Source organism: Eumetopias jubatus, unplaced genomic scaffold (assembly GCF_037043125.1).
Source record: "Eumetopias jubatus isolate StellerSeaLion01/CBP00866 unplaced genomic scaffold, mEumJub1_p1.0 scaffold_5, whole genome shotgun sequence".
Lineage (NCBI taxonomy): Eukaryota > Metazoa > Chordata > Mammalia > Carnivora > Otariidae > Eumetopias > Eumetopias jubatus.
Window position 1 is genome coordinate 18210216 of NW_028274811.1, and position 25710 is coordinate 18235925.

General features: G+C 45.0%; 1 protein-coding gene across 2 annotated transcripts in view; it reads left to right on the forward strand.

Moving 5' to 3' along the window:
* Nucleotides 1-25710, forward strand: part of PRDM6 (PR/SET domain 6) — a 97135-nt gene that overhangs the window by 48624 nt on the left and 22801 nt on the right. For both annotated transcript variants that reach the window (XM_028103433.1, XM_088023598.1), the window contains exons 3-4: nucleotides 17886-18013; nucleotides 21528-21652. In XM_028103433.1, the coding sequence (XP_027959234.1) occupies nucleotides 17886-18013; nucleotides 21528-21652 (253 nt within the window). The remainder of the gene's footprint in view (nucleotides 1-17885; nucleotides 18014-21527; nucleotides 21653-25710) is intronic.

Consider the following 25710-nt stretch of genomic DNA (forward strand, 5'->3'; position numbering starts at 1 on the left):
AATGAAAATGGTGTGGTTTATTGAGCACTTACTATGTTTCAGGCATTTACACGGATTTTCTCATTTCATCCTCCTGGAAACCCTTGGAAGTTGCCCAGACATCTTCCCCATCTTACAGATGAGATAAATGTTTCGCTCAGGGTGACGTAGATCATGTGCTGAGTCCAAGACTCATACCCATACTGGCTGATTCCACTCTTACCATGTCTCCTTTTCCCTAAAATCTAAGTGTCTCCATTACACGCTTGTGTAATTGAATTCACTTTCAATTACACGGAACTTAAAAGAATGTAACTGTTTAAAAGCTTATTCTTAACTTGCTTATATTCTACCACGTGGGAAGTATAAATTGTAACTAAATTTGCACAGGTGTAATAAAAAAGCATGGGACTTATGGTTATGTTATTCTGCCCCCGCCATTGGCATCAAAATATTTTTATATATGCTTAAAATGATTGTGTTATGGCTTTTATCCTTCTGGATTCCAGCTGCCACGTATTTATAGTTAAGATACATTTTTGCATAGTTATCATTTCCCAGGATCATAGAATTTGGGCTGGAGCATCCCGAAGATCATCTAATTTAATGTCCATACCTCTCACTGGAGAACATGGAGAGTCAGGTTAAGTGATTTACCCAGGTCGCAAAGTTAGTCCTGCCCGGCTTAGAATTAGAGCCCAGGATTTCTAATCTGTAGGTCATCTACTGATGAATCTACTAGGAAATATAAAGGCATAAGCCAAAGGAAGAGCAACAGTGCTTTCATTTATAAAAAATTTTACAGCTTCCAAAGCAAGTGGTTCTACTGGGTGGACTGCTTCAATGTGAGTATATACTTTCTTTTTAGTAGGAAAAAATGGTGGCATCAGAGGGTTTGATCCAGGCTGGAAGGGAATGCTTTGGAGTATTAATAACCATTAACTCACTAAATCCAGCAACAGGCAGTGCTTAATGTTCAGAAGACTGAAACACTTAGCTGCCTGATGTAATCTGGTCCACTCACATGATCTCTACCCTAAAAATATCTGTCTTAGGAACTAAATCAACCTAAGGACTGGATTCCAGTTTACTTTTCTAGTGCTCCTGAAAATGTGGTCCAGGATTTAAGCAAAACCAGTACATCAAAACACATCTGCTGTCAAATATAAAATGAAAGTGCCATAAAAGGAACATAGGAAGCCCAGAGTTTGTAGATCTGGAAAGAAATGAGAGTGAGATCTGGTGCTTTGGAGACCAAGAGGTCTGTCAGACTCTGGAGAGAACCTGCTCAAAAGTATGTAACACACGCTAAGAATTGTAGCTCATTTACGGGTGTTCTCCTCTCTGTTGCTCCATTCAATACTGTCCTAGCTGAATGTGTGGAATTTGGCATTAGTTGTGTGTGTGGGGGGCAGGGTATATGTGTGGTATGTGTATATAATGTGTATGTTTGGGGTGTGTGTGGTTGTATAGTGTGTGTGTGGTGTGTGTATGTGTGTGGAAACATACCCTTTTAAGAATCCCCTGACAGCTCTGAGCCTTCTTCCCAGAGGTGATCCATATACACATACACCGAGTATTCACAGCCTCGCCTGGAGCCCCTCCACGGATCCCATTGTGAGACTTCTCTCCACATTCTTTCCTCTGGGCCTACAGAAGGGAATCCTAAGTCTTGTCTAAAAATGAGGAAGCGTACAGATCATCACAAGGTGGTAATTAGGTGGTTGCTTTCTTTGGGTGTTGACGTTAGTCATACCTCTGCTCACCAGAGGATTTGCACACCTCGTGGCCGAGACATTGGGGTTCACTGGCTCCCTGGGTTGGATTTCCGGGGAATCATGCCTCGTGGACTTGACTGCCTATCCCGGAACACAGGGCCACCTCTCTGTGAGAACACCCTGCGCCCTGTCCCCAGCTGCAGGCTGGCCGGCCATCTGGACCAACGCTGTGAAAGGGGGCTTTCTTCACAAGCCCACACCGGGGCTCTTTCGCGGCTGGGCCACTTCCACTTCTTGAGGCCCTTGATATATCGAAAGATGAAAAAAAAAATGCCAAAACGGGGTTACAAAAACAGTGGTACACTTTACATGTTTACTTGTAACAGCTTAATGCTTTTCATACCAGAAACATAGAATTGTGCTCTTCATAAGTTAATGACAAGATTTATAAAAATGTTAAACTTGGGGCTGGCTGCAGGCGTGTGGTCCTGTCAGAGGACCTGGTTTAAAGTGGGCAGGGAAGGTCTCTCAGTCCATCCATCTGTCTCTGCGGTTGTGTGCATAGCCTCATTTGGAGAGGAGGTCAAAGGTCTAAATGGGAGGCTCTTTAGGAAGGTGAGGCCCAGTGGCCCCCCCAGCACCCCTTGGGGGGGATCCCCAGCAGCCTGTAGTGCCAGAGGCGCTGGGTGGCCCCTGTCACCAGATCCCTTACCATCTCCTCTGAGCTGCTTCAGGCACCTGTGCTCCTGTCCTCAAATTGCGGCCGTGCGTCCAGCGGCCTCCCCGTGCATCTCGACGAGGACCCACGATGGACCCTTGGTGCAGTAGGAAGGGTGTCGGGAATGGTCATCTCTCCTCCCCGCAGGGACTTCAGCCCTGGCTATGATAATTTGAAATTCCTTTAACAGGGCGCACCCACTTTCAAGGCTCGCTTGGAGATAAAGCTCAAAATGCAACTCTTCTTCCCAGAATAACACCTTGACCTAGGTTCCCAGCCCCCAGGACCCTGAAGAGGGGAGTGCTGGGCCTGGAAAAGAGGGATGGAAACCCGATGGGGGGAGAACAAGTGTTACCTAAAGGGAAGACTGGGGAGAGTGACAGCCATCAGCAGGGTGCAGGTTTCGGGGTTGGCATGGCCGGAGGAACCAACATTTGCAGGGAGCTGGGCGTTCCAGGCTCAGGGAGCCTTCAGCCTTGCCATTGGCAAACGTCTCCATCCAGCTCCTCGGCAGCTGCCTTCTCTCTGCAGAGGCTCTTGGGCATTTTTAAAGGAAATGGTAATTTTAGCCAGGGAGGCAAAGCACAACTCTTTCAGGCAACATTGCATCTTTTAAAATATTCGCAGTTGGGTTCAGCTCTGCTTTTGCTGGGTGGGTCTTCCCAAAGAACAGATGGCTGTGGTGCAGCACTTAATGCTTAGCTACCTAGAAGGCATCCTGTTCTTTCCTCTATATCCTTCTAACTGTCTGTGCATTCATCTTACCTGCCATCCGCACCTCCATCCACAACTCCGTCTACACATGCATCCACACTTCCATCCACGCCTCCGTCTACACATGTGTCCACACTTCTGCTGCACCTCCATCCACACTTCCATCCACACCTCCATCTACACATGCATCCACGCCTCCATCCACACCTCCATCCACACTTCCATCCACACCTCCATCCACACTTCCATCTACACATGCATCCACAGCTCCATCCACACATGCATCCACACCTCCATCCACACCTCATCCACAGATGCATCCACACTTCCATCCACACATGCATCCACACTTCCATCCATACATGCATCCACACCTCCATCCACACATGCATCCACACCTCCATCCACACATGCATCCACACTTCCATCCATACCTCCATCCACACATGCATCCACACCTCCATCCACACATGCATCCACACTTCCATCCACACCTCCATCTACACATGCATCCACGCCTCCAATCACACATGCATCCACACCTCCATCCACACCTCCATCCACACTTCCATCCACACATGCATCCACACCTCCATCCACACATGCATCCACACCTCCATCCACACCTCATCCACACCTCCATCCACACTTCCATCCACACCTCCATCTACACATGCATCCACGCCTCCATCCACACCTCCATCCACACTTCCATCCACACATGCATCCACACTTCCATCCACACCTCCATCCACACTTCCATCCACACCTCCATCTACACATGCATCCACACCTCCATCCACACCTCCATCCACACTTCCATCCACACATGCATCCACACTTCCATCCACACCTCCATCCACACTTCCATCCACACATGCATCCACACCTCCATCCACACATGCATCCACACCTCCATCCACACCTCATCCACACATGCATCCACACTTCCATCCACACCTCCATCCACACATGCATCCACACCTCCATCCACACATGCATCCACACCTCCATCCACACATGCATCCACACCTCCATCCACACATGCATCCACACCTCCATCCACACCTCATCCACACATGCATCCACACTTCCATCCACACCTCCATCCACACATGCATCCACACCTCCATCCACACATGCATCCACACCTCCATCCACACATGCATCCACACCTCCATCCACACATGCATCCACACTTCCATCCATACCTCCATCCACACATGCATCCACACATGCATCCACACTTCCATCTACACCTCCATCCATACCTCCATCCACGCCTCCGTCTACACATGCATCCGTGCCTCCATCTACACCTCCATCCATCCATTCCATCCAACCAACCAGCTAGCCAGACAGCCAACCAACAGACATGTCTTGAACACCAGGCACTACAGTATGCTAAGCTCTGTGTTGATCACTAGGATTAGTATGACAAATATGACAGACTTTATCTTTGTCTTCCTTGAAGTTTTTGGTCTGGCAGATTTTAATCCAATGTTTGTTTAATGCTGCCTTCACTGTCCAGAATTTCATTAAATAACTTGTTTTAATTCTCTAAGTCCTGTTGTCCTTTTTTGCAAAATAGTAAATGGATTACCCTTCCTACACCTAGGAACACCATTATGGACATAAAATGTCCCCATATTGTATGGGAAAATCCACAGATTGTGGTGCCAGGATAAATGTCTTCTGATTTGCTTCTGTGTGTACATCTCCTGTTGAACTATAGTCTTTGAACTATAGTCTCTGAGGGTGGGGACTGGGTCTTAAGTTTTTAACACCCTGCACCATGCACAGTGGCTGGCACATAGTTGCTGCTTACTAAATGTTTGTTGAGGGGCGCCTGGGTGGCTCAGTTGGTTAAGCGTCTGCCTTCGGCTCAGGTCATGATCCTAGGGTCCTGGGATCGAGTCCCGCATCAGGCTCCCTGCTCAGCGGGGAGTCTGTTTTTCCCTCTCCCTCTGCCCCTCCCTCTTGCCCTCTCTCTTTCAAGTACATAAATAAAATCTTAAAGAAAGAAAGAAGGAAAAATGGTTCTAAGAAGCCAAAATCCATCCCTTTCCCATGTCTCCTGCTCTAGGACAGACTTGATTTCATGAGATTTTTTTTCCCTGTGAGCAGTTATCTTTAGAAGATGGCTTTCTAAGTGTCCCAACCTGGGGGCCATGCTTGGTTTAGGCCAACTGTGGTCTTTCTGCTCCCACACTTTACACTCTCGAGTGGCCTGAATCGGAGGGTTCACTTCGTCTCTGCCATCATCCCATAATCCAGGGCAAGATGCTACAAATTGAGTGCTTACTCAGCACTGTCTTGACTTGACATAAGGAATGTCTCCTAAATTATCTAAGATCTGAAAATATGTTTATTTTCTTTTTACTCTGGACGGATGGTCATTTTCCCTTAATAAAGTGTGTCTGACAATCACACTTTATTGGTGTGGTTAGGAAAAGAATGTCGTAGACTTGGGAAAACATAATAATTTAAGGAGTGACACATTTCAGTGAAGAAATAAAGCTGTAGACCATAGGAAACCCATTACTTCATTGGGACAAACGTTCAGTGTCTTCAGAAAGTTCTTACTAAAAAAAGGTGAGCTCTAGGGCATGGTGTGTGTTTGACTACACATACGTGGAAGTAGGCTCTCTCAGGGACATTGCCTTTACAAACATTCCCTACTTAGTACCTTGTAAGTATTTAATATGATTGCTACCATCGCTGTTTGTACCTAGGCTCAGGTCCAAGCTGCTTCTTGGAAATGATATTCTTCAGTAGCTACCCTGCTGAGCTGTAAAATTAGTAATAGTTTTCAGCAAGGCCTATATGGTGTCAGACCCACTAGAATTTATAAACCAGAAATTTCTACTATAGTAAGGGTTAAGTAGTACTCTGTAAGATATATTGCATGAACCATATGGAGAATTCATGTGTATACCACAGTGTAATAACTTTAATGTGTTATTTTATGTTTCTCAAGTGTTGAACTATTCAGTATATTATTATAGATCATGTGCAAATCCTTCAGTTCACCCTGGTCATATTTCTGGGATTATTTTAACAGCATAATGGTCCTCTTTCCTGTTTGGTGGAAAACGAAGGCTTTGTTTTTCCATGTGGAGGAGCATGTTAATTCATATTTCCCTGTAATTTCTTTTTTTTTTTTTAACTGAGACTTTCTTGCATAAAGCACATCGTTGTTGTTGTTTATATTTTTTTCGAAACCCCCCTTTCCGTGATAAAGAGAAAGGATGGTGAGTAGCTGAGCCTGTGTGCCAGCCAGGGTCTGAGATCAGTCCCACGGCAGGGTTCTCTGAGGCGGGGCAGAGCGGGATCAGTTCTGCTGATCCCGGTCCACCTCCGCAGAAGTGCAAACGAGAGAGCAGGGCAGGAAAGGGAGGGAAGCTGGAAACCGTGGTGTTTTACTCATTCGCTGCAGTATACGGAGAAAACCATGGTAGTAATGTGTGTAGCCCTTTGTTGATGGTGCATACAATTCATGACAGTGGCCTTTATAAACCCCCCACTGGCGCAGAGTAACTGAGAAGATGCAGGTTTTCTTGATTACTTCGATCCAAATGTTTATTCAAGTTTTCATGAGAGTTTTTCTTCATTTACACAAGGGCTCTCTCCACCGAACGAATATCCATTTTAAAATGTGGGCTCTGTGCAGATGAAACAAGTTTTCCCAGGATCCAGAGTCACTTCATTTGTAAATCTCTTTCCTTGTCGGTGGCCTTGATTAAAAAGGCCAAACTGAAGCAGTTTTTTTAAGTGGGTAAGTTTACAGTTTGTGGAAGACATTCGTGCTGATACTTAAAAAAAAAAAAAGAAAGAAAGAAAGAAAGAAAAGGAAGAACAGAAATTGCCGCCTGCAAATGTCTCCAGGGCTGTTCTGAGCCCTGGAGGATGAGCAGTGTTTTCCTTTCTCGTGTGGACGTTGCATGGGCGCCGGAGACGGTTGTGCACCGTGGATATTAGTCCTGTGACGGAGGATGGGGCAAAAGATAGGGTTGCAGCAGAGCCTGAGGACGGCACCCGGCCAGCGCCCTGAAAAATGGCAAACATGTCACGGCTAACAGCTGGATGCAGAAATACTTCTCTTTAATTTGGACGGATAAAATTTTTTTCACAGCAGGGCACTCTCAAAAGAGTACAACATCAAAGAGGGTGGGTCTCAGCAGTGAGACATCAGCTGGCTCCAGGATCGAGCAAAATGAATGAACTGTTGGGACTTTTCCAGCGTCTCTGCTTCTGCCAAGTGAAAAGTTAAAGGTTCAATGGCTTGTTCAGATCACAGACAAAGTCCTGATAATGGAAGCCTGATGCCCGCGCGCCAACCCCCCGCCCCAAAGTCTTCCTCTGATCAACAGACAGAGGATGTCTGAAGAAGACTCCAGATTGATGGATGACAGGCTTCCTATCCGAGATAAGTAGGATGCACCAAACGCTCTACCAGCTCCCCGGAATTCTTGGGGGCTCTGGGCGGGAATCCTCCCAGCCCCCCGTTGTCCTCTGCTAGCCTGACACTTACAGCAGCTGACCCCCAGTGTGACCAGAATATCCGTTCTGTTTCTCCACGTGGCCGGCGCTCTGAGGCAGGCTTCGCAGACCCCACCCCGGGTGTTTTACAGTTTATTGACACTTTTCAACTGTTTTTCTGATTACCGTATTTCAGTTTTGACTTATATGTTAGTATTATCTGCAAGCTCAACATAAACCTCTAATGATTTTCTGATATTTCTGGGACTTGATGAATGTGAATTGACAGAGTACAGTATATAGCTTTATATCAGCATTACTGAAAATACAACAACGGGCTATATAACCATTACTCATTTATTTTATGGGGCATTTATGGCTTGACCTTTGAAGCCTCATCTGGAAATCTTGGCATTCCAGACATTCCAAAATATGCCAAACCAAAGGGAGAGGAAGGAGTTTTCCTGTTAGAAATAACAACAGAGTCAGTTAATTCTAATGGAGGGAGGAAGGAGAAATTGGTTATATATCTGAGATAAAAGTTGAAAAACTGAACACAAATAAATATGGGCACACGTAGCTGGTAAGTGCTTTAATGAAGAAGCTTTTGTTGTAAAATATGCTTCTTCCTCCATAGACTTAATGTCTCCCCAGGTTTTTGATGTTCTGGGCCATCATTGGCAGGGGGAGGAGGGTGATTTTGGCAGAGTTGGGGGTTCTTACCTTTCTTCAATTGCATGCTTGCTTTGTGTCAATGTTACTGACAGATTAAGTAATTCTCACTAACTGGGCGTGTGCTCTGAAAATAGGAGTTTGTTTCGTGCATGATGTTATTAATCATTATGAACGTTTTTATGACCCTCGCTTGGAGAATTTCAGATGCTTTTAAAGAAAAAGCTCTACATTTCTCCCTGATAGGACAGATGGGGTATGATGAAAGAAGCAATAATGAGGTGGCCTACGATGGAGGTGGGGGTTGTCCTTGTCACACTCACGTATCAACCCTGTGACTTCGGGCAAGTCATTTAACCCTTTTTAGCCCAAGGTTTTTATCTGTACGATGGAGTAACATTCTAGCCTACCTTACAGGTCAGTCATGAGGATCCAGTGAGCTTGTGAAAGTACATTACCTAGTTATTCGCGGCTGTTCCTTCCTGTGTTAAGGTAGAGGCAGATGCTCTCCTCAGTTTTAAAACATTGCTCCGTGGCCTCTTTTCTCAAGCTCTGATTTCACTTGATTTGAAAGTTCATGAGCGAGGAGGTTAGGAGACCACCATGGTGTGGTTCTTGCTGTCTTCCTCTCGAGACTGGCTGACGGTGCTCCCAGGCGATGGAACGCTCCAGGCGACCGTCCACAGATGTCCCCTCCCCCTCAGCCAGTACATCTGAGCGCTCCGACAGCTCACCTACCTTGAACGTGTTCAGTGTTCATAGAGACGTGAGGCACTCTAAGTCGAGGCCTCCTCTGGCCAAATAATGTCACTGACTTCAGAGGTCAAGTGATGCAACGTGGTAGCGATGTTCACTGAGGGGCTTTTGGGGTCCTGAAGCCATAGTTAATTAAAATGCATGGAGTGATTGCCTGTTCCTTATAAATATGCCCCAGGTATGTTCTTACAGGTGTGGTGGGTACCTGTGTCTTTTGGATGACATTTTTTTAAAGAGATTTTTTTTATTTATTTGAGAGAGAGTACCTGTGTGCACACGAGCAGGGGGGAGGGGCAGAGGGAGAGGGAGAAGCAGGCTCCCTGCTGAGCAGGGAGCCCAACGTGGGGCTCGATCCCAGGACCCCGGGACCATGACCTGAGCCGAAGGCAGACACTTAACCACCGACTGCGCCACCCAGGCGCCCCTTGGATGACATTTTTATAACACTGCATGAAACCGAAGACTGAGTAAGTTTTGGAAGTGGGAAATGTAGGCTCTTCCTCACTGTTTTCTAGATGGTGTTCACATCCATGCAGTGTTTTAAAATATTTTGTTTTCTCCTATAATAGGCTCATCTGGGGGATAAAAACACCAACTAGAATGATTGTTTTACTCATACATCTCGCTTGTGTCACTTCACATCCTTTTCTTTTCTCTTTTTCAACCAAACTTGATTTCCTGGTCTGTACAAAGGCTTGTGTAAGGTGCCTTTGGGTAAATTGACGAAGTGGTTACAGTGTCGTCGTGCCCTCGGTGAGCTTGCGGTCTGGTAACCTTAGTAGTAATGAGTTTGCTTAAATTACACCTAGAACCCTGTGTCGAGTGTCCCCCAGCAGGTTGGTTGGTTATGTTTGGGCTGATGTTTCCTATCTAATTATGGTGATGGCCTCAGGGTAGCTGATGTTCTTTGGGCTTTTACTGTGTGCCCAGCTCTGATTTCAGAACTTCACATATACCAGCCCATTTGATTTTTATATTAGCCCTTTGATGTAGGGATTATCGTTAGCATCACTTTTTCAAAGAAGATCTCAGCTTCTAGAGGTCCAGTGACTGTCCAGAGTTCCTTGGCCACCCAAGGTGGAGCCACGCTTTGGAGGTGACACCCACATGCCCTCCGTGGGTGCTCCTGACTGGAGTGGTTCCGTGGTGTGTTTTCATTGGTACTACGTGAGGAAGTCTCCTGAACAACCGTACTGTTAAAAGTGAAAGCTTTTATTTAGCAACAGAGGTATTCTGGTTTTTAAGTGTTCCCAGTTCAAAACAGTCAAGAATGACTCTTTTGTGGCAATAGCTGTGTAGCTCGCCACGGGCCACAAAATATTTGCACCCTCTCCCTCCCGACACCGAGGAATCCCACAGTGAAACATGATTATCCATCTTGGCAAACGGCATATTTTTTCAACTGAGGTTCTCAAATTCCTAATACACTAGATTATCGAGACCCTGCTTTTCTGAATTTTCCAAAAAGATGGGGACCGTATGGAGGCGCTGTGGAGAAGAGGTAGAGGACGTAGGAGAAACCATCTTGGGTTCGGTTCTTCCCTGGCTCTTGGCTCCTCCAGCTGCTGCAGAAGGACTTCAAACAGTGCTGGGTTTTCAGGTCTAAACCAGAAAACTCCCAAAGAGCGCTTCTTGGACCTTTGCTGTGGGTATTGTTTATTACATTTTAATCGTCATGTGACATTCATCTTTGCATTTCATACAATTGAAAGAAGTAAGATTCAAGGAGGATGTCATATTTTCTTTTACAAGCCCGGATGGAGGGGCGCCTGGGTGGCTCAGTCGGTTAAGCATCTGCTCTCGGCTCAGGTCATGATCCCAAGGGTCCTGGGATCGAACTCCACTCAGCGGGGAGTCTGCTTCTCCTTCTCCCCTGTTCATGCTCTCTCGCACGCTCTCTCTCTCTCAAATAAATAAGTAAAATCTTTAAAAAAAAGTTTCCATTAAAAAATAAAAATAATAAAAAAAAATAAAAACCCTGGTGGATAGTGCTTAGAATGGAGTTTTAGTTATTGTGAGGATTCATTTCAATTCACTCCGGTGTGTTTTGAGGTCCTCCTGTGTGCCAGGCCCTGTGTTAGACATTTGGGCCTGAAATTGGCTCCCTCACGTGAGCCGCCCAGCGAAAACCGAAGGCAGCAGGTACTGCAGCTCGCCACCGAATGCTGGTGTCCGGGGCCTCGGCACAGGGACCGGCCAAGTTGTGGCAATGAAGGAGAGGGGGCCAGCAATGTCTCCCTGCTCACTGCAAATCGGCGAATCCTTTTCATATAAAACCCTTGGATCTTTTTTTTTTTTCTTTCCATGCCAAAATTCAAGGACCCAGGTTCTGGAAGGAAACCGATTAGTGTTTAAGCTCTAAGGCAAGTTCCTTTTGTGTGTAGCCAGGCCTCAGCACACTCCAGTGGGGAGGCAGGGGGATGGTGGGTGGGAGGGGGCCTGGCGATGAGACTCCAGGCTGCCACTGACTCGTAGTCTCGCTTTGTCTAAGTCACCAACTTCTGGAGCCCCCATTTCCTTATGGACAAACCGATCTGTTTGGAACCGATGGTCTCTGAGGTCCTTTCCAAATCTGATTTTCCTGGGCTCTAAATATATAGCCAAGGGACTCAGCATTCTAGCAGAAGAATGGGTGACTGAGATCTTCACGGAGGCCTGTGCGTTTTCAAACAGGGTCCCCCAGTTCTTGGCCAGCCCTTGGTGATGTCCCAGTAGCCACTTCCAAGAGGAAGGGTGAGGTGAGGTGGACTTTCTTTTTATCTGTTTTTATAGTGGAATTTCTTTGTCGACTTCTTTGCATTAAAGGGGATCCTTTGCTTAAAAAGATCATTGAAAGCTTCTGCTGGTAAAAAATGAAAGAAATGAACTCTGCTCTCTGACTCCTCGGAAAACTGCAGCACAGAAAACTTGGATCTCAGCCAGATGGTGGCTTCTGGGCCGCCCAGGAGGAATGAATGTTTGCAGTGTTTCCACATTATCAGTTCACATGGTTTTCCTTGAAAGCGCCCCCAGCTATCACACACGGAGTTATAGCGGTAGCAGTAATTCCTTATGGCTGGGATTACAAACTTAAATGCTTAATGAGGCCAAGCAGGTAAGTAAATTAAGGAAGTAGGGAGCCTGGAAGACAATAGGGCGGGGTAGAGACTGTGGAGAACTGGAAAAGCACATGGCTGATCTAAAGGCGGTGACCTTCTTTCCTCTGCTCCATTGGATTATTGCCAGAGATTGGGGACTCACCTTTTGACTTTTTTTTTTTTTTTTTTGAGAACAATTATAAGTGAGGTACAATTTCCAAATTTTTAAAACACTGTGGAGGAAAAGCAAAGTTGGTCAGTTGCCTGAGTTCAACCTGAGAGCCCCTGGTTTGCAGATCTAGCTTCGGAGAAAGAGTGCTCAGAGCTGCCAGTATACGCAAATTACTATCATTCAGAAGATGGTTTTCTTGCTATATGTGAAAATGAGCCCCACTTAGTTGCTGGCTTACGTAGTTCCTGTGATTATTATCATTAACATAATTTGGCAGCATTTATAAATGATAAAGCCACGGACCAGCCACTTAGGATTAGTGTTGATAACACGGTTGTATTCTTTACTCATCCTGTTCTCATTTAAAATAGATTCATGTTCTAGGAAAGTAAGGTTGTAGGAGAGAGTGGTGCTCCCTGATACCTAGGATTGTGATAAATGTACGGCTTTCCCATGGTGGTTGCAGTTAATGCCATGTACCATCCGTAATAAGCAAGAATGTGTGATCATTATTTGAATCACATGTGTGGCGTCCTAATAAATATTATTGGATTGAAAACTGCAAAAATCCCCTTAAAAAGGTAAGAATTAGCTTTCCCCCTTATCTCTCCAGTCCCATTGATAAAAAAGAGAAAGTACAGACCAAAAACAGTGGTTTTAAAACAGCAACAACAGCATCACAAAAGAAATCAGTGGCTGATAATGTAGTGATACATATTACAAATATTTTCCTAGGAGGATAACACAGATAGAGTTTTTAACCTTGGGTAAGATAGTCTGCTTCTCTATTTTAACAACACATGCAAAAACCAAATTACAAAGAAATAAATGCCTAGGATTTCATTTATTTTTCTCTTTGATTTTTTTGAAAAACAATCTGAAAAGCACAAAGTATAAGGTGTAAGTGTCAATATACAGGCCAGCAAAAAAGTGAGCGTTAAGATCTTGCTGTATTTGCTTCAGATTTTTTTTTAAGAAAAACAGAAGCTTTTCAGATAAATTCCCTTTATTTTGCTCCCATTCCTTTTTTCCCAAGGTCAGAGCTCTCATAAAGTTATCAGGAACCTTTTCAGTGTCTTCAGAATTTTACTGCATGTATAGTTAGTTACATGTATATGGTAATGTACACTGTTACAAAATATGCTGTTGTTATTTTTTATATTTTGAAATGTTAAATGGTATCATATGTATCACTCTGCACCCTCTTTTTCTTAATCCACTGGTCTCTGTTCTTGATGTTTATCAGTATCAACATATCAACTGGATCTGAATACAAACAGATCTGGTTCATTTTCTTTAAATGTCTTATACTATTGTATTGGATAATTAAAGCACAATTTATTTATTCTTATGATGCCGGATGGTTCCATTATTTCTCATTATTTACTATTACAAACAATGCTCCGGTGAATGCCCTTGGACTTGTCTCCTTGGGCACACATAGGGGGGTTTCAGTGGAAAAATTTCCTAGAAGTGATACTGTTGAGTCCTAGGATTTATGCATCATCAGCTTTATTTCGATGTCGCCAAAGTGTTTTCCAACGTGACTGTGCTTTCTTATACTTCTTTTCAGCAAAGCTGGAGCTAATTTGCTTGCTTTCCTCCCTTCCTCGCTTCCTCCCTTCCTCCCTTCCTTCCTTCCTTCCTTCCTTCCTTCCTTTTTTTTTTTTTTTTTTTTGGAGCTCCCTTCCTAAAACGAATATGCCAGATACACTGCTATGGTTTTGAGAGTTTTCTACTGCAAAATTTTACTTTTTTCCCACCAAGTATCCTGTGTGTTTCCTTATGTGTATTTCCTGCACTTTCACTGGGTCCTTTTTTGGCTGCTTTAGAAAGAATAGAGCAAATACTAAAACTTTGGTTGTTTCATGTTCATTTCAGGACAGAGTACAAAGTTTAAAGCAAAACTATGCTTTATTCAAGTGTTCTTCCAGAAAGAATCTTTCCCTTAATATAAATTTCACTCTCTTACCTTCATCGTCATTATTTGAATGAATGCAATTTCTGACCTCTTTGACATTTTCGTAGATCCTGAGAGGATTGTCTCAGCACTTTGTGCACGGGTTTTGGTGTTTTTCTGCTTATTTTAAATCTTTTGAAAGGAAATGAAAACAGAATGAATGTTGGTGTCAGCATTAATTCATCTCCTTAAATTCCTTGAGGTTTTTTTTAGACCTACTAGGTATCTAATTTAAAATTTCATTTTAGTGTCACACAAATGTAGATGTTAACACAACCTCCAGGTTGTGTTCAGGAAAAAACACTTTCCTGAACTTGAAATTGTTGCTCTCACCTGAAACTTGTTGAAGCGTTTCTTCACTTATACAGGCACGAGTGTCCTTGTATAGTTCAGTTACACAAGGAATTTTACACATACCCCCTTTTTATTTTTATTATTTTTATTTTTTTTTAGAGAGGGAGAGAGGCAGGGAGGAGCTGAGGGAGAGGGAGAGAGAGAATCTTAGGCAGGCTCCATCTCACAACCCTGAGATCATGACCTGAGCTGAAATCAGTAGTTGGATGTTTAATTGACTGAGCCACCCAGGCGCACCCACATAGCCCCTTTTTCAATACACTGAATTCTTAAATGGAAACAAAGTTGAACTGATGATGGAGAATAACGATAGGGCCCAAACGAGTCCCTAGAGCTTTTCTGAGGAGATCATCCTTAGTTCCTGTTTAGGCTTACATTTGGGCATCCTGGTTTCCCACTTTTATTATTAGTATTGTGACTTGACATTTTATGACATTTATGAAGCTTTTATTTGAGGGGGGGACTTAGGTGAGATGGATGTAATCAGATTTGTGTTTTGAAAGATCAGTCTGGCTGTGGTATAGAGACTAGGTTGGAGGGACCTGGGGAAGGTGCAGGGAGGTCAGTGGGGAGCCGGATGAGGTCCCACAGGTGCACAAGGAAGCCGACCCCGGCTGGGATGGTGACAATGGAGGCGGCGAGATGGATGCACTGGAAAAACATTTAGGAGGCAAATTCACCTGGATTTGGTGATGGCCAGGCACTGGGGGCCGAGGGAGAAAAACCACATCAAGGTCCAGTGAGTTTCCTCAACCCTGATTGGGTGCACAGCTATGGGATCTAAGAAGGCATCTGAGATTTTCGTCCCGGTTCTGTGTGAAATAGTGTAAAGTCAGGGAGGCCTCATGCCCTGCACTACGCTGTGTGATGCTTGGAAAAAACCTGACAAATAGCCACCTGCTCTCCTCAAGGTAGGTAGGAGGCAGTTAAAAGTGGTAGGATTCCTGGAGTTACAGTCTATGTAGCTTGCGCGAGTGTAGGAAAAAGCCCCTTTATACTCATTTTCAAGACTGGCTAGTGTCTGGTGTTCAGATGAGCCATCATTCAAGGTAGCAACCCACTACAGGTAAAGGTTAGAGAAGGTTTTTTTAAAAAAATATTTATTTATTTGAGATGGAGGGGGGAGGGGGAGAGAGAGAGAGAGAGAGAGAGAGAACACGCGCACATGCAAGAGCAGGGAGAGGGAGAAGCAGGCTCCCCATGAGCAGGGAGCCTGACACGGGGGCTCGATCCCAGGACCCTGGGATCATGACCTGAGCCAAAGGCAGACGCTTAACCGACTGAGCCACCGGGGTGCCCCAAATGTTAGAGAGTTTTACGTGCTGTTGATGACATTGGCTAGAAGCACAAAGGAGAATGGTATTTCTCAAAATGCTTCGTAATTATTTTCACCAACAGCTCTCAAGGAAAGTCTGTTCATCGGGGAAGGATAGGGCAGAGGGCTGGGTCATCAACATTTTTGGCTCCATTTTAGATAAACATTGGTGTCTGAGAAACTGATGGCTTTTGTTCAGTGTCGCATGGGCTGTCAACAGCAGACTCGGGGTTGAGAGTTTGAATCTTTGAGCTTCCTAAAAAGGACATACCAATAGTAAGAACAACAGAGTAACTACAGTGTGATCTAACCTAAAGGCAAAGCCTGTCATTCGTTTGCTCAGGTAGCAGATGTGTCCACCATGTGAAATGATTCTGTTCTCTGCCATCATCCTCAAACTAGGAATTTAAAGAAGTCATTAATCTTAAATATAATATAATCCAGGAATGTCTTTATTCTTCTCAGGCGACCTTGATTATCAGCTGTGATCATGCTCACATGCTACCCAGTCAAAGCTTCTCCAGCAATTGCCTTCATTAGATTGATGTCTTTCTTTTATTTGGGGGCAGGGGGTTAGTGGAAAGGTTGGGAGTGGAGACAAATGAGTTGAAGAAAAGCAAGAAAAAAAAGAAAGTCAGCTGTTTAAAATGACTGGAGATAATAAAAGAAACTGTCATCACTAAGCCCTCTGGTCCCCAGAACAGAAATACTGAGCTAAATTAATATGAATGACGATACTAATTTTAGGGTCTAATGTAACCAGTGAGTCTCTCTGTAAGATGTACTCTCCTTGTCCATTTGGAAGAGACTGGAAAGGCTGATCAGAGGGTAAGAGACATGATTTGTCAGGATGCTCTGGGGAATACCTCAGCAGTTACCAGGATCCCCTCGCTGATTTTATTTGGAAAGGACCAGCCCTACTGTGGTCCTTCTGAGAACCCCGCCCCTTGCTTCCCGGATGCCCCAGGGCTGGGAGTCCCTTCTGAAGCTGCTGTGCTTACGCAAGCCCTGATCTCCCACTCATCGAGATACCACATCTGCCAAGGTGCCCAGGGCTCACCTGGTTTCTGGAAGTGGGAACCTATTACCTCACTTGTCAGTGCTCACTCTGGGTGTGCTGGACGGACGTTATGAATGAGACTTTTTGTCCCATGCTCTTTGCCTGGTTTGAAGCAGATTTCATTTCCTTGAATATGATCTTGAAAGAAAATTTGCATAAGATGCCTTAAAGCAATCATTGTTAGACCCACCTCAGTTAAGACATTGAAAATCCATAGGAAGCAGTTAATTTTTTTTCTTTCTTTTTTTGAGGGTCTCTCTTTTTTGATGGTCCTCCTTTATAGTTTCAGGTCCTGACAGCTGAAGTCCCACATCCTCTGCGACTTGAGAGTCCATTTATTTCATCCAAATTTTGTTTTTGGGGTTTTTTTTTTGGTTTTCTTTCTTTTTTTTTTTTTTTTTTTTACCAGTTCTGTGCATTTCCATAATGCTCCACCTGCCCTCTGCTGGGTATCACCGAGCTTGTCCAACCCACGGTTACTGCCTCCCGAAGGCCTTCGAACAGTGACGTGTTTGAGCCCGGGGGGGCCTCTGGTGTGGATGTTCCAGCCATTTCAGTGTGGCCTCTCCCTTCAGCTTGCTTTGTTTATCCAGCAGCTCATTACTTAAGAGTAGCCTGTCAAATAGGTTTAAATATCCTTTGGGAAACATGGTCCCTCACATCCTTGAGATACCAGAAATATGTTGAATACAGGGAAGATTGGCTTGATAAGAAAAACATGATCGACTCGCATCACCAAAAAATATTTTCCTGTTATTCCGGTTGCATTTCCACAGGTATCAATAAGCCCCCCGCAAACCTACAGGCCATACGTTTCTGCAGCCAACACATAAAGACACCAAGGGAAGCAGGGAAAATGATTGCTGATGATTCGTTCTAACTACTTGACCTTCTGACCTCTTCTCTAGATATATGACCAAGATGGGACACTACAGCACTTTATTGATGGTGGGGAACCTAGTAAGTCGAGCTGGATGAGGTATATCCGATGTGCAAGGCACTGCGGAGAGCAGAATCTAACAGTAGTTCAGTACAGGTAAAGTATATCTTGATTTACCCGTTACGGAGCTGAAGCCCTTCGGCTTGCATTTACAAATTCAGGCTTGCTGCTAGTTGTGAAAAATCCTGCAGGGAGTCCTGCAGAACCCTGTGGGAATGGGCAGGAATTTCTTTTACTAGGTTTCTGGGATCTCCTTAGTTCTTGCAACAGTAATGTGAGAATTCCGGAATAAAGATGCTCGTGGAAGGCCTCACTCCCTCGGGTGCACACGGTCAAGCTCCTTCCATATCACTGCTGGAACATCCACCACTGCCTGGGTGAGCCTGGAAGCCGCGCTGGTGTGGGGTGATTCCCCTTCCCCCCAGCAGATGTGTACTCTCACAGAAATAGGAGCGTGGAGGTTCGGCCATGGATCCCTTGCAGCCCATCCTCTGCAGGCTTGCTGCCTCAGGAAACTGTCCTTCCTACAAAGGCGTGGGAAACCAAGCACTAACTCCCACCCCACCCCAGGCTGCTCTTCTCAAACTGTTGGGCTCAGCAGCAGCAGCAGCTGAGCCCAAATCACTTCTCCCGCTCCCTTGCTCCCTCACTCCCTCGAAAGGTGCCAGAGCGTTTGGCTTTGGCTCTTCGACTGTTCAGACCATGTTTCAGGTGATGAAGCAGCCCCAGAGCAGAGAGAAACCCCCCAGTTCCCTGCGAAGGTTGCGCAAAGCCAAAAGGGTAGCAAAGAGGAGGCGGGGCCTCCCTCGGTTCCCAAAATCCCGTGGGCGGGGCGGAGGGGGGCGGATCCCCGCCTCCGCTCAGTGCACCTGTTGGTCAGGCATTTCCACTCGGTGCTAAAGAAGGCTGGAGTGGAGACGAGAGCACGAAAACAGATCACAGAGGGGGGAAAAAAAGCCCTTTTCTCAAAATCCCTCGAAAACATGTGCCGTATAAATATATGACCTCAGTTATAAACAGCCATGTTCCCTTTAGAATCAGAAGCAACTGTTTAGCTTTATTAGGCACCACAGACACATCAAAGCAGAAGGCCCTGCCCTCGGCAACTTGGAGTCCTGCCGAGGGCTGTTTATTTCCTTGCTTTCTTTTTTCTTTTTTAGTTTTTAAACATGAAGCCTTGTAAAGGAAAAAAAAAAAAAGAGAGAAAGAAAAGAAAGGGCTTTCTCCCCCTTATAGGTTGAAGGCTGCACAAATCTGGCTGCCTCTCTGAAGGTCTCCAGTTCAAAAGGAACCTATTTGGGCAGCCTTGGTTTCTCATGTAGTTATATTTCCTTAAATAATGGTTTCGGTGCATGCCGGTATCTGGTTACGCTGCCCTGTGCGGGCTCCTACTCACCTTTTATAGCAGCCACATTTCTGTCGTGAAGCTTTTAGGAAACTCGGAGCTAGAAAATTAGTAAACATTGTGCTCGTCCACTCAGCGAGAGATTGTTTGGCTGGCTCTGTCATGAGCACCCGGGGAGCTCTTGAGGCAAACTCTGAATTGGGGGAAGCAAGACGCCCCTAAGGGGAAGCTGGGCAAGTCAGTAAGTCAGTCACCTATCTGTCAACCGTGAGTGGATTTTACAGCTCCCCTTTCATGCCGGCGCTTAAACTTCCAGATCTCTCCGCCGATCTGTTTTTGATTACTTCGGATCTCTCTAAAATGAACTACAAAAACACAATTTAGAAAAACTGGCATCTATTACCAGTGACCACGTCCAAGAGTAAGAAAATAGAAAAGTTGGACCCTGAAGAGCCAGCCTCATTTTTATTGTACATGAATGTCCTCTTCACGAAGAGTCAGCTGGTTTAGATTCATTCTGTTATGATTTGTAATATCTAAATGGAATTTTCTTCAAAGCGCCCTTGATTGATTGACCCTTAGCTGAACGTTTTGTTTTTATTTTGAGGCTGACAATAATGTTTGTTGGCATGTGTTCTGCTTCAACTGCGTTGGGACGCCATGAAGCTATCTTTATGAGTCATCCAACCACAATACTAAATACATGTCAGCAAAGGAAATATTATCTGAAAAGGGAAAAATCCCTTTGATGTGCTTCAACATGCAGAGATTTCTGCGAGTTTTGGAAGCTCTGCCCACTTGTAAGGAACGGTGTACGCTTACACTTTTTTTTCCCTTCTTTTTTTCCCCCCCTCTCGGCCTACTCCGTGCCTCAGAAGACCACCCATTGCTCGAAAACAGTTCTGCTCTTTCAGCGGCAAAGTGTGTCATTTGGTTTTAGCACATTCATTTGCCGGGCGCTGTGTTTATATTAAGGGAAGCCAAACCGAGAGATGAAATGTTACGAGGGTGAAGTACAAAGGCGACTCAATTTTTCTCAAGTTAGGAGATGCCAGTGATTTATAGCTTGGCTCCAATTTTGATTTTTTTTTTATGTAGCAGTGGAAAGAATTAATAAAATGCACAGCTCTTGGAGTTGCGGGAGGGAGGAAGGGTAGTAAGGTCCGGACGACTGGCTGGAGTTTTTGTCAGATATTCATAGAATGTTGGGAAAAACATTCTGCTTAGCTAGCAGTGCCCTCGTGAGACAGAATGGCAGCAAGGAAGGAAAATAACAAGATAAATGAAATTTTTGCAGCTGCAAGTAAAATATTGAGAATCTGCACTTTTTTATTGATCTTTATGATCCTATTGCCAAGAGCCACTTTGCGGTGACGAAATATGTTGACAAGGGCATATCTCACTGCCATGAAAAATGTGGGGAAGGATTCGCCTTACGTCTGCAGTGTTATACAAGGAACAAAGTGCCCTGCTACAGCCGATTCCTTACAGAAAGGCTAAATTTAAGGCCCACCAACCCTAAACGCTTTTATCTTGAACTTGAGGCTCATATTTGTAGCAATTCTTCATGGAGGAAACCGGTCACGGTCTCCTCATTTTTTTTTTAATCTGTAGGTTTTTCTTTCCAGCCCCGGAGCTGTTATAAAAAATGTTTATTTCTTGGTGCGTTCACTCTATCATTTCAGAGGGTAATCTTTCAGCCGGAGTCAAGTGTTCCTCTTGTATTACTGAATTTCCACTCGTTCCCCGTAAGAGGGGTTTTCTCTTCTCTCGTATCAAACTTTAGAAGACAGGCAACGGGGAAGATTTTTTTTTTTTTCTTTTTACTTCCCTCAGTCCTTCGATCCCAAAGCTGCTTCATTTTACTGCAAATGTGGGGACTCCCAATGCCGAGTCATGGGAATACGTGTCATGCTTTTCCTTCAAATCAGAAATCGATAGTATTAATTTATATATGAGGGTGAGGCGCCAGTGTCTGCAATTTGCCAAGAGACAGAATTTTCTCATTAGTGTGAGATAGGATTTTTTTTTTTTTTTTTTTTTTAAAGGAGCCCTGGCTTTCTGCTATCTCCTGGGCCCCATATCAGTCTCTTCAGCCACGATGTTCTGTGGAGGGACATTGTAGAGATAAATTGTAAAGTGTTTATCACTCTGGGGTGCAGGCTCTTGCTGGTTGCTGGGAATGATAAGGGGGGAGCAGAACTTTTTTCGGGGGCAATAACAATGTACCTCTGACTAAGCTGGGTTTTCTTTTGTTTTGAATAGGTCGAATATATTCTACCGAGCCTGTATAGATATTCCCAGGGGTACCGAGCTTCTCGTGTGGTACAATGACAGCTATACGTCTTTCTTTGGGATTCCCTTACAATGCATTGCCCAGGATGAAAACTGTAAGAATTTATTTTAGCTCTGAATTCACCTCTCACAATACCTCCTTTTGAAAGCTAACGTTTTAAGAGTGTTGCTTGAGACTCCTGAAATACGGTTCGCTCTGATGCGTGATGCAAATGTGCACGAGCCTGTTCCCTCGGTTTCTTTTCCCTCTGTTGTCCTTTGCTTTTTCACAGGGCGTCTCGACTTAACACAGGCCCGTCCTTTCTTCACCCGTTGACGATTTCACTACCGTTGTCAAGAGTTTTAAAAGATCTCTGGCAGCAATGGGAAGGCAGCTGGTGTTCGTTGAGCACCTACTGTGTGTCTAGTTCCCTGCTTGCCGCCTGGTGGGGTTACTAGGGCAGCACAAGGGACAGCACCTGTGCTTAAGTGGTGCCCAGTCTTGCCAGAGGCACGCTGCAGGCAAAAATGGAATAATGAGAACACGATGCTATGTAATGAGGTGTAAAAGCGCCCTGGTTAACTGGGTGTGCTTCCTCCTATGTAGTCCTCGGAGGGAGAAATGGTAGCAAAAATCGTAGACCTATGACTGTGGAATTTGTCTCCCTAAATGTCTTAGTCTAAAACGAACCATGTCACGTCCTTCTATCTCCATGACCGTGACCATCATTATCTCTAAAAAAAATAATCTACAACCTAGGCGAGTGCAAAACTTGAAGCAATTTTTACTCAAACGGGTATTTATGTTTTATCATTTCTTGGGAAAATAGTTGAAGGTGATTTCCAGGATTTGGAACAGAATGAGGTCACGCTGAGGGGTTTCAGTGAGAAACACTGGTTTTGGTGATGTCATTTTTTTCCTTGGCACCAAACTGCCAACGGATAATTGGGAGGAGCTAGTGATTTGGGTTTATATAACAGAAAAAGATGCAGAGAGAACAGATCTCTTGAAGAATCTTCATTTTGAAAAAGAAGTGTTATTTTTCCTTTTCCACTTTCTCTCTCTCTCTCTCTCTCACACACACACACACACACACACACACATAATCTAAAAACTAAAAAATGTTCATGTTACTCCTGAGGAAAATGCCAATGATCAGACATTTCTTTTCCACGTTGTTCTTAACGTTCTTTGTGAAAAAACAGAACTCTCAAAACATATTCCTGTCAACTTTCCCTTTCTCCTTTACCCTGACTCCAAACCAATCTCAGATCAAAAAATGAGTCTTCGTACATTCAGCACCTTCCTCCTGCTTCCCAGGTTTCTACTGGGAAGTTCTTTTCTGCAGTCATGCTCGTGTCTTAGGGAGTGTCTGTTTTCGTGGGAGCAGATCTCAGTGTGGGACATGAGTGTGTGGCGGGCGTTAGAGGCAGATGTGCATGGGGGTCAGTACATGCCGTCTTCCCACAAGGGTTCCAGGCCCTTGCTCTCCTCACACTAGAGCACAGTCCCTGTATGGAAGGACAACAGCATCCGGCCCCTTGACCTGCTGACATGGGCCCGTCTCCTGAACCTTGATGTCCCATCACCTTCTGGAGTATGGAATTGATCCCAAGGCCTGTCTGAAATCCTGTAAGGTCTTCTGTTTCCTCTAACAAAACTTGCTCCAGATCTGAAGACGTTATTGTGGTGTGTGTGTCCAGAAACGTCAGGATAAGCCTATCAAAGCCTAGAGTTCTGATGGACATTGAGTCTTCCAAGGATGTGTTCATTCATTGCTCAGATATTTAACAAACGCCTGCAGTGGGCCCATGTGTCTTTGTAGGTACGGCAAATACAGCAGCCGAGAATTCCTGCCCTCATGCAGCTTACGTTCTAGTGGAGGGAAACAGATTAATGCGTGAATAAAGGAGCGAGTAAATACATGGTTTGTCAGGTGGTAATGTTTTGTAGAGAGATGGAAACAGAGAAGGGATGAGGCGGGCCACGAGTCGGGAGTTGCAGTTTTTGAGAGTGATCAGGGTAGGCCCACTGGGAATGTGGCCTTGGGGATGAGACTTGAGGAGGGGAAGAATCAGCCACGTGTTTGTTGTTTGGGAGAAGGGTGTTCCATGTGGCTAGGTATAAAGGGTGGAGGCCCCACAATGGGGATGTTCCCGGCCTGTTGGAAGAGTATCCCCGGGGTCAGCGTGGGGTTTTGGAGGGAGGCGAGAAGTTCCCTTAGATGTCAGGTGGGGCATGAGCAAGGGGCTCACGGGGCCCAGAAGGCCCCCATCGGAAGCCTGGCTTTTCCTCAGCGTGGGCCTCGCGAGGGGCGCTCATGGCAGAGTTTCGAGCAGAAGGATGATATGTTCGAGCTGCTGTTGTAAGAGGATGACTCTGGCCACTGAGTGGAGACCAGACAGCAAGGCCTGAGGGTGGAGCAGGGAATCCAGTTCCAGGCGCTTGTAGGAATCCAGGGGGAGAGATGATGGTAGTTTGGGCCAGTGTAGACATGGCAGAGGTGATGAGACGTGGTTGGATTCTGGATGCATTTCGAAAGTAGAGCCAACAGCATTTGCTGACACCTTTGGTGGTGAGTGAGAGGGAAAGAAGTCAAGGATCACTCTAGGGCTTTGGTCTGAGGAACCGGAAGGATGGAACGGCGATTTACTGAGTTATGAGTCAGAAATGGAAACCACCGTGGAAGTGACTTCTTAGGGAATGCGTTTCTTACCCTTGATGTGATCTCTGAGGTGGAAGTCCTACATTTGCAACATTGCTTTCACTTTTTGATGCTCTTATATGGACGAGATGGATTTAAGGATGGGGCTGGAGGATTTGGGGGTCTTGTGTGCCATCCACAACCACCTGACAATAGGTATCTGAGAGTGTACCATCTGGGTCTCGGAGTCAGTGCTGAAGTGTCATCAGAAGGGTACTTTCTGGAAGCACCAGATGCTTGGCTTTTTAATCCTTCTCTCTCCTAGACTCCAGCTGTGTAAAGCACTCTTGAGATTGCTGATTAGAGTATTCCATTAACTCTCCCAGGGTTTATGTGTATCATTTAGCACCTGAAATCCTTGGAAGAAAATGTGAAAAACTAGAGGAGCTTAAAGTATTGTGGATTCAGTAGCTAGACTAAGCAGCTCTTTTGCGTTGAGTTCCAAGCTCAAAGTGAGGGTGGAGGGAAGTTTAAAGAAAATTAAGTCATTGACGGAAATGCTCCACAGTGACAATCCCCCCTTCCCCCTAACGGTATTATGGGAATTTTATTTCAGTTCCTGTCTCAAAGTCATATATCTGTCATGTGATTGGCCACCGAAGAAACCAGCAGAAAGCTTCATCAGATAGTGTAGGGGAGATATATGACTTTAACTCTAAGGTGGATTCTCATTCCACATGATTCACTGAGAGAGCTGAGAATGCTTTATAATAAGGGTTCCTTATTCTGTACAGAGAAAATACTCTGGGTGATTTAAAAGCACAAATGTGTGAAAGGGCATGGACTGATAATTTAACAGATAGCCTTCCACAGCCCTTAGTAATTTAAATCATCTCAACTGGATTAGCAATTCTAAGACAATTTTTATCCCACTGAGCTAGCCACAGAATAAATTGGGTACCTTAAAAAAGAGGCTTCTTGAAGATACCGGAGACTTATGTGACAAAATGCCTCCACAGAGCCTCCTTACAGGGCTGTGCACACACCAATTAATAAAACGCTTCCTGGATGAATGTTGAGACTTTTGTTGCCATTATTTGAAGGGATTAAACATTTCAGCCCGTAGTTTCCTTTGTTAACAGAATGGATACGTGGCCCAAGACATTCAAGGGCAATGTGATTTTACTTAGCGAATAATACTTATTAAGCAGTTTCATGTATTAAAAGATCATTTTCCTCCCCTGGTTCTTTCATCGACGCAAGTACACATTTCCTCCTGAGTGTGTGCGGTGGGCTGAGGCTTGAGTGACCATCCCCTCGCGGGGGGTGGGGGGAGCGCCCGTGAACCGGTGGGCGCCCTCAAGGGCCCAGACAAGCCATAGAAAGCCGCCAGGCCTCAAAGAGAAGGCAGCGTTTCCCACAGGCACTGGGGCTCTGGAACCAACTCCCCTGTTATTTTCTTTTTAAGAAACCGGGGTTATAAATGTAATAGAACTCCAAGGAGAGAGCCGCTCCATCCACCGTGGGCC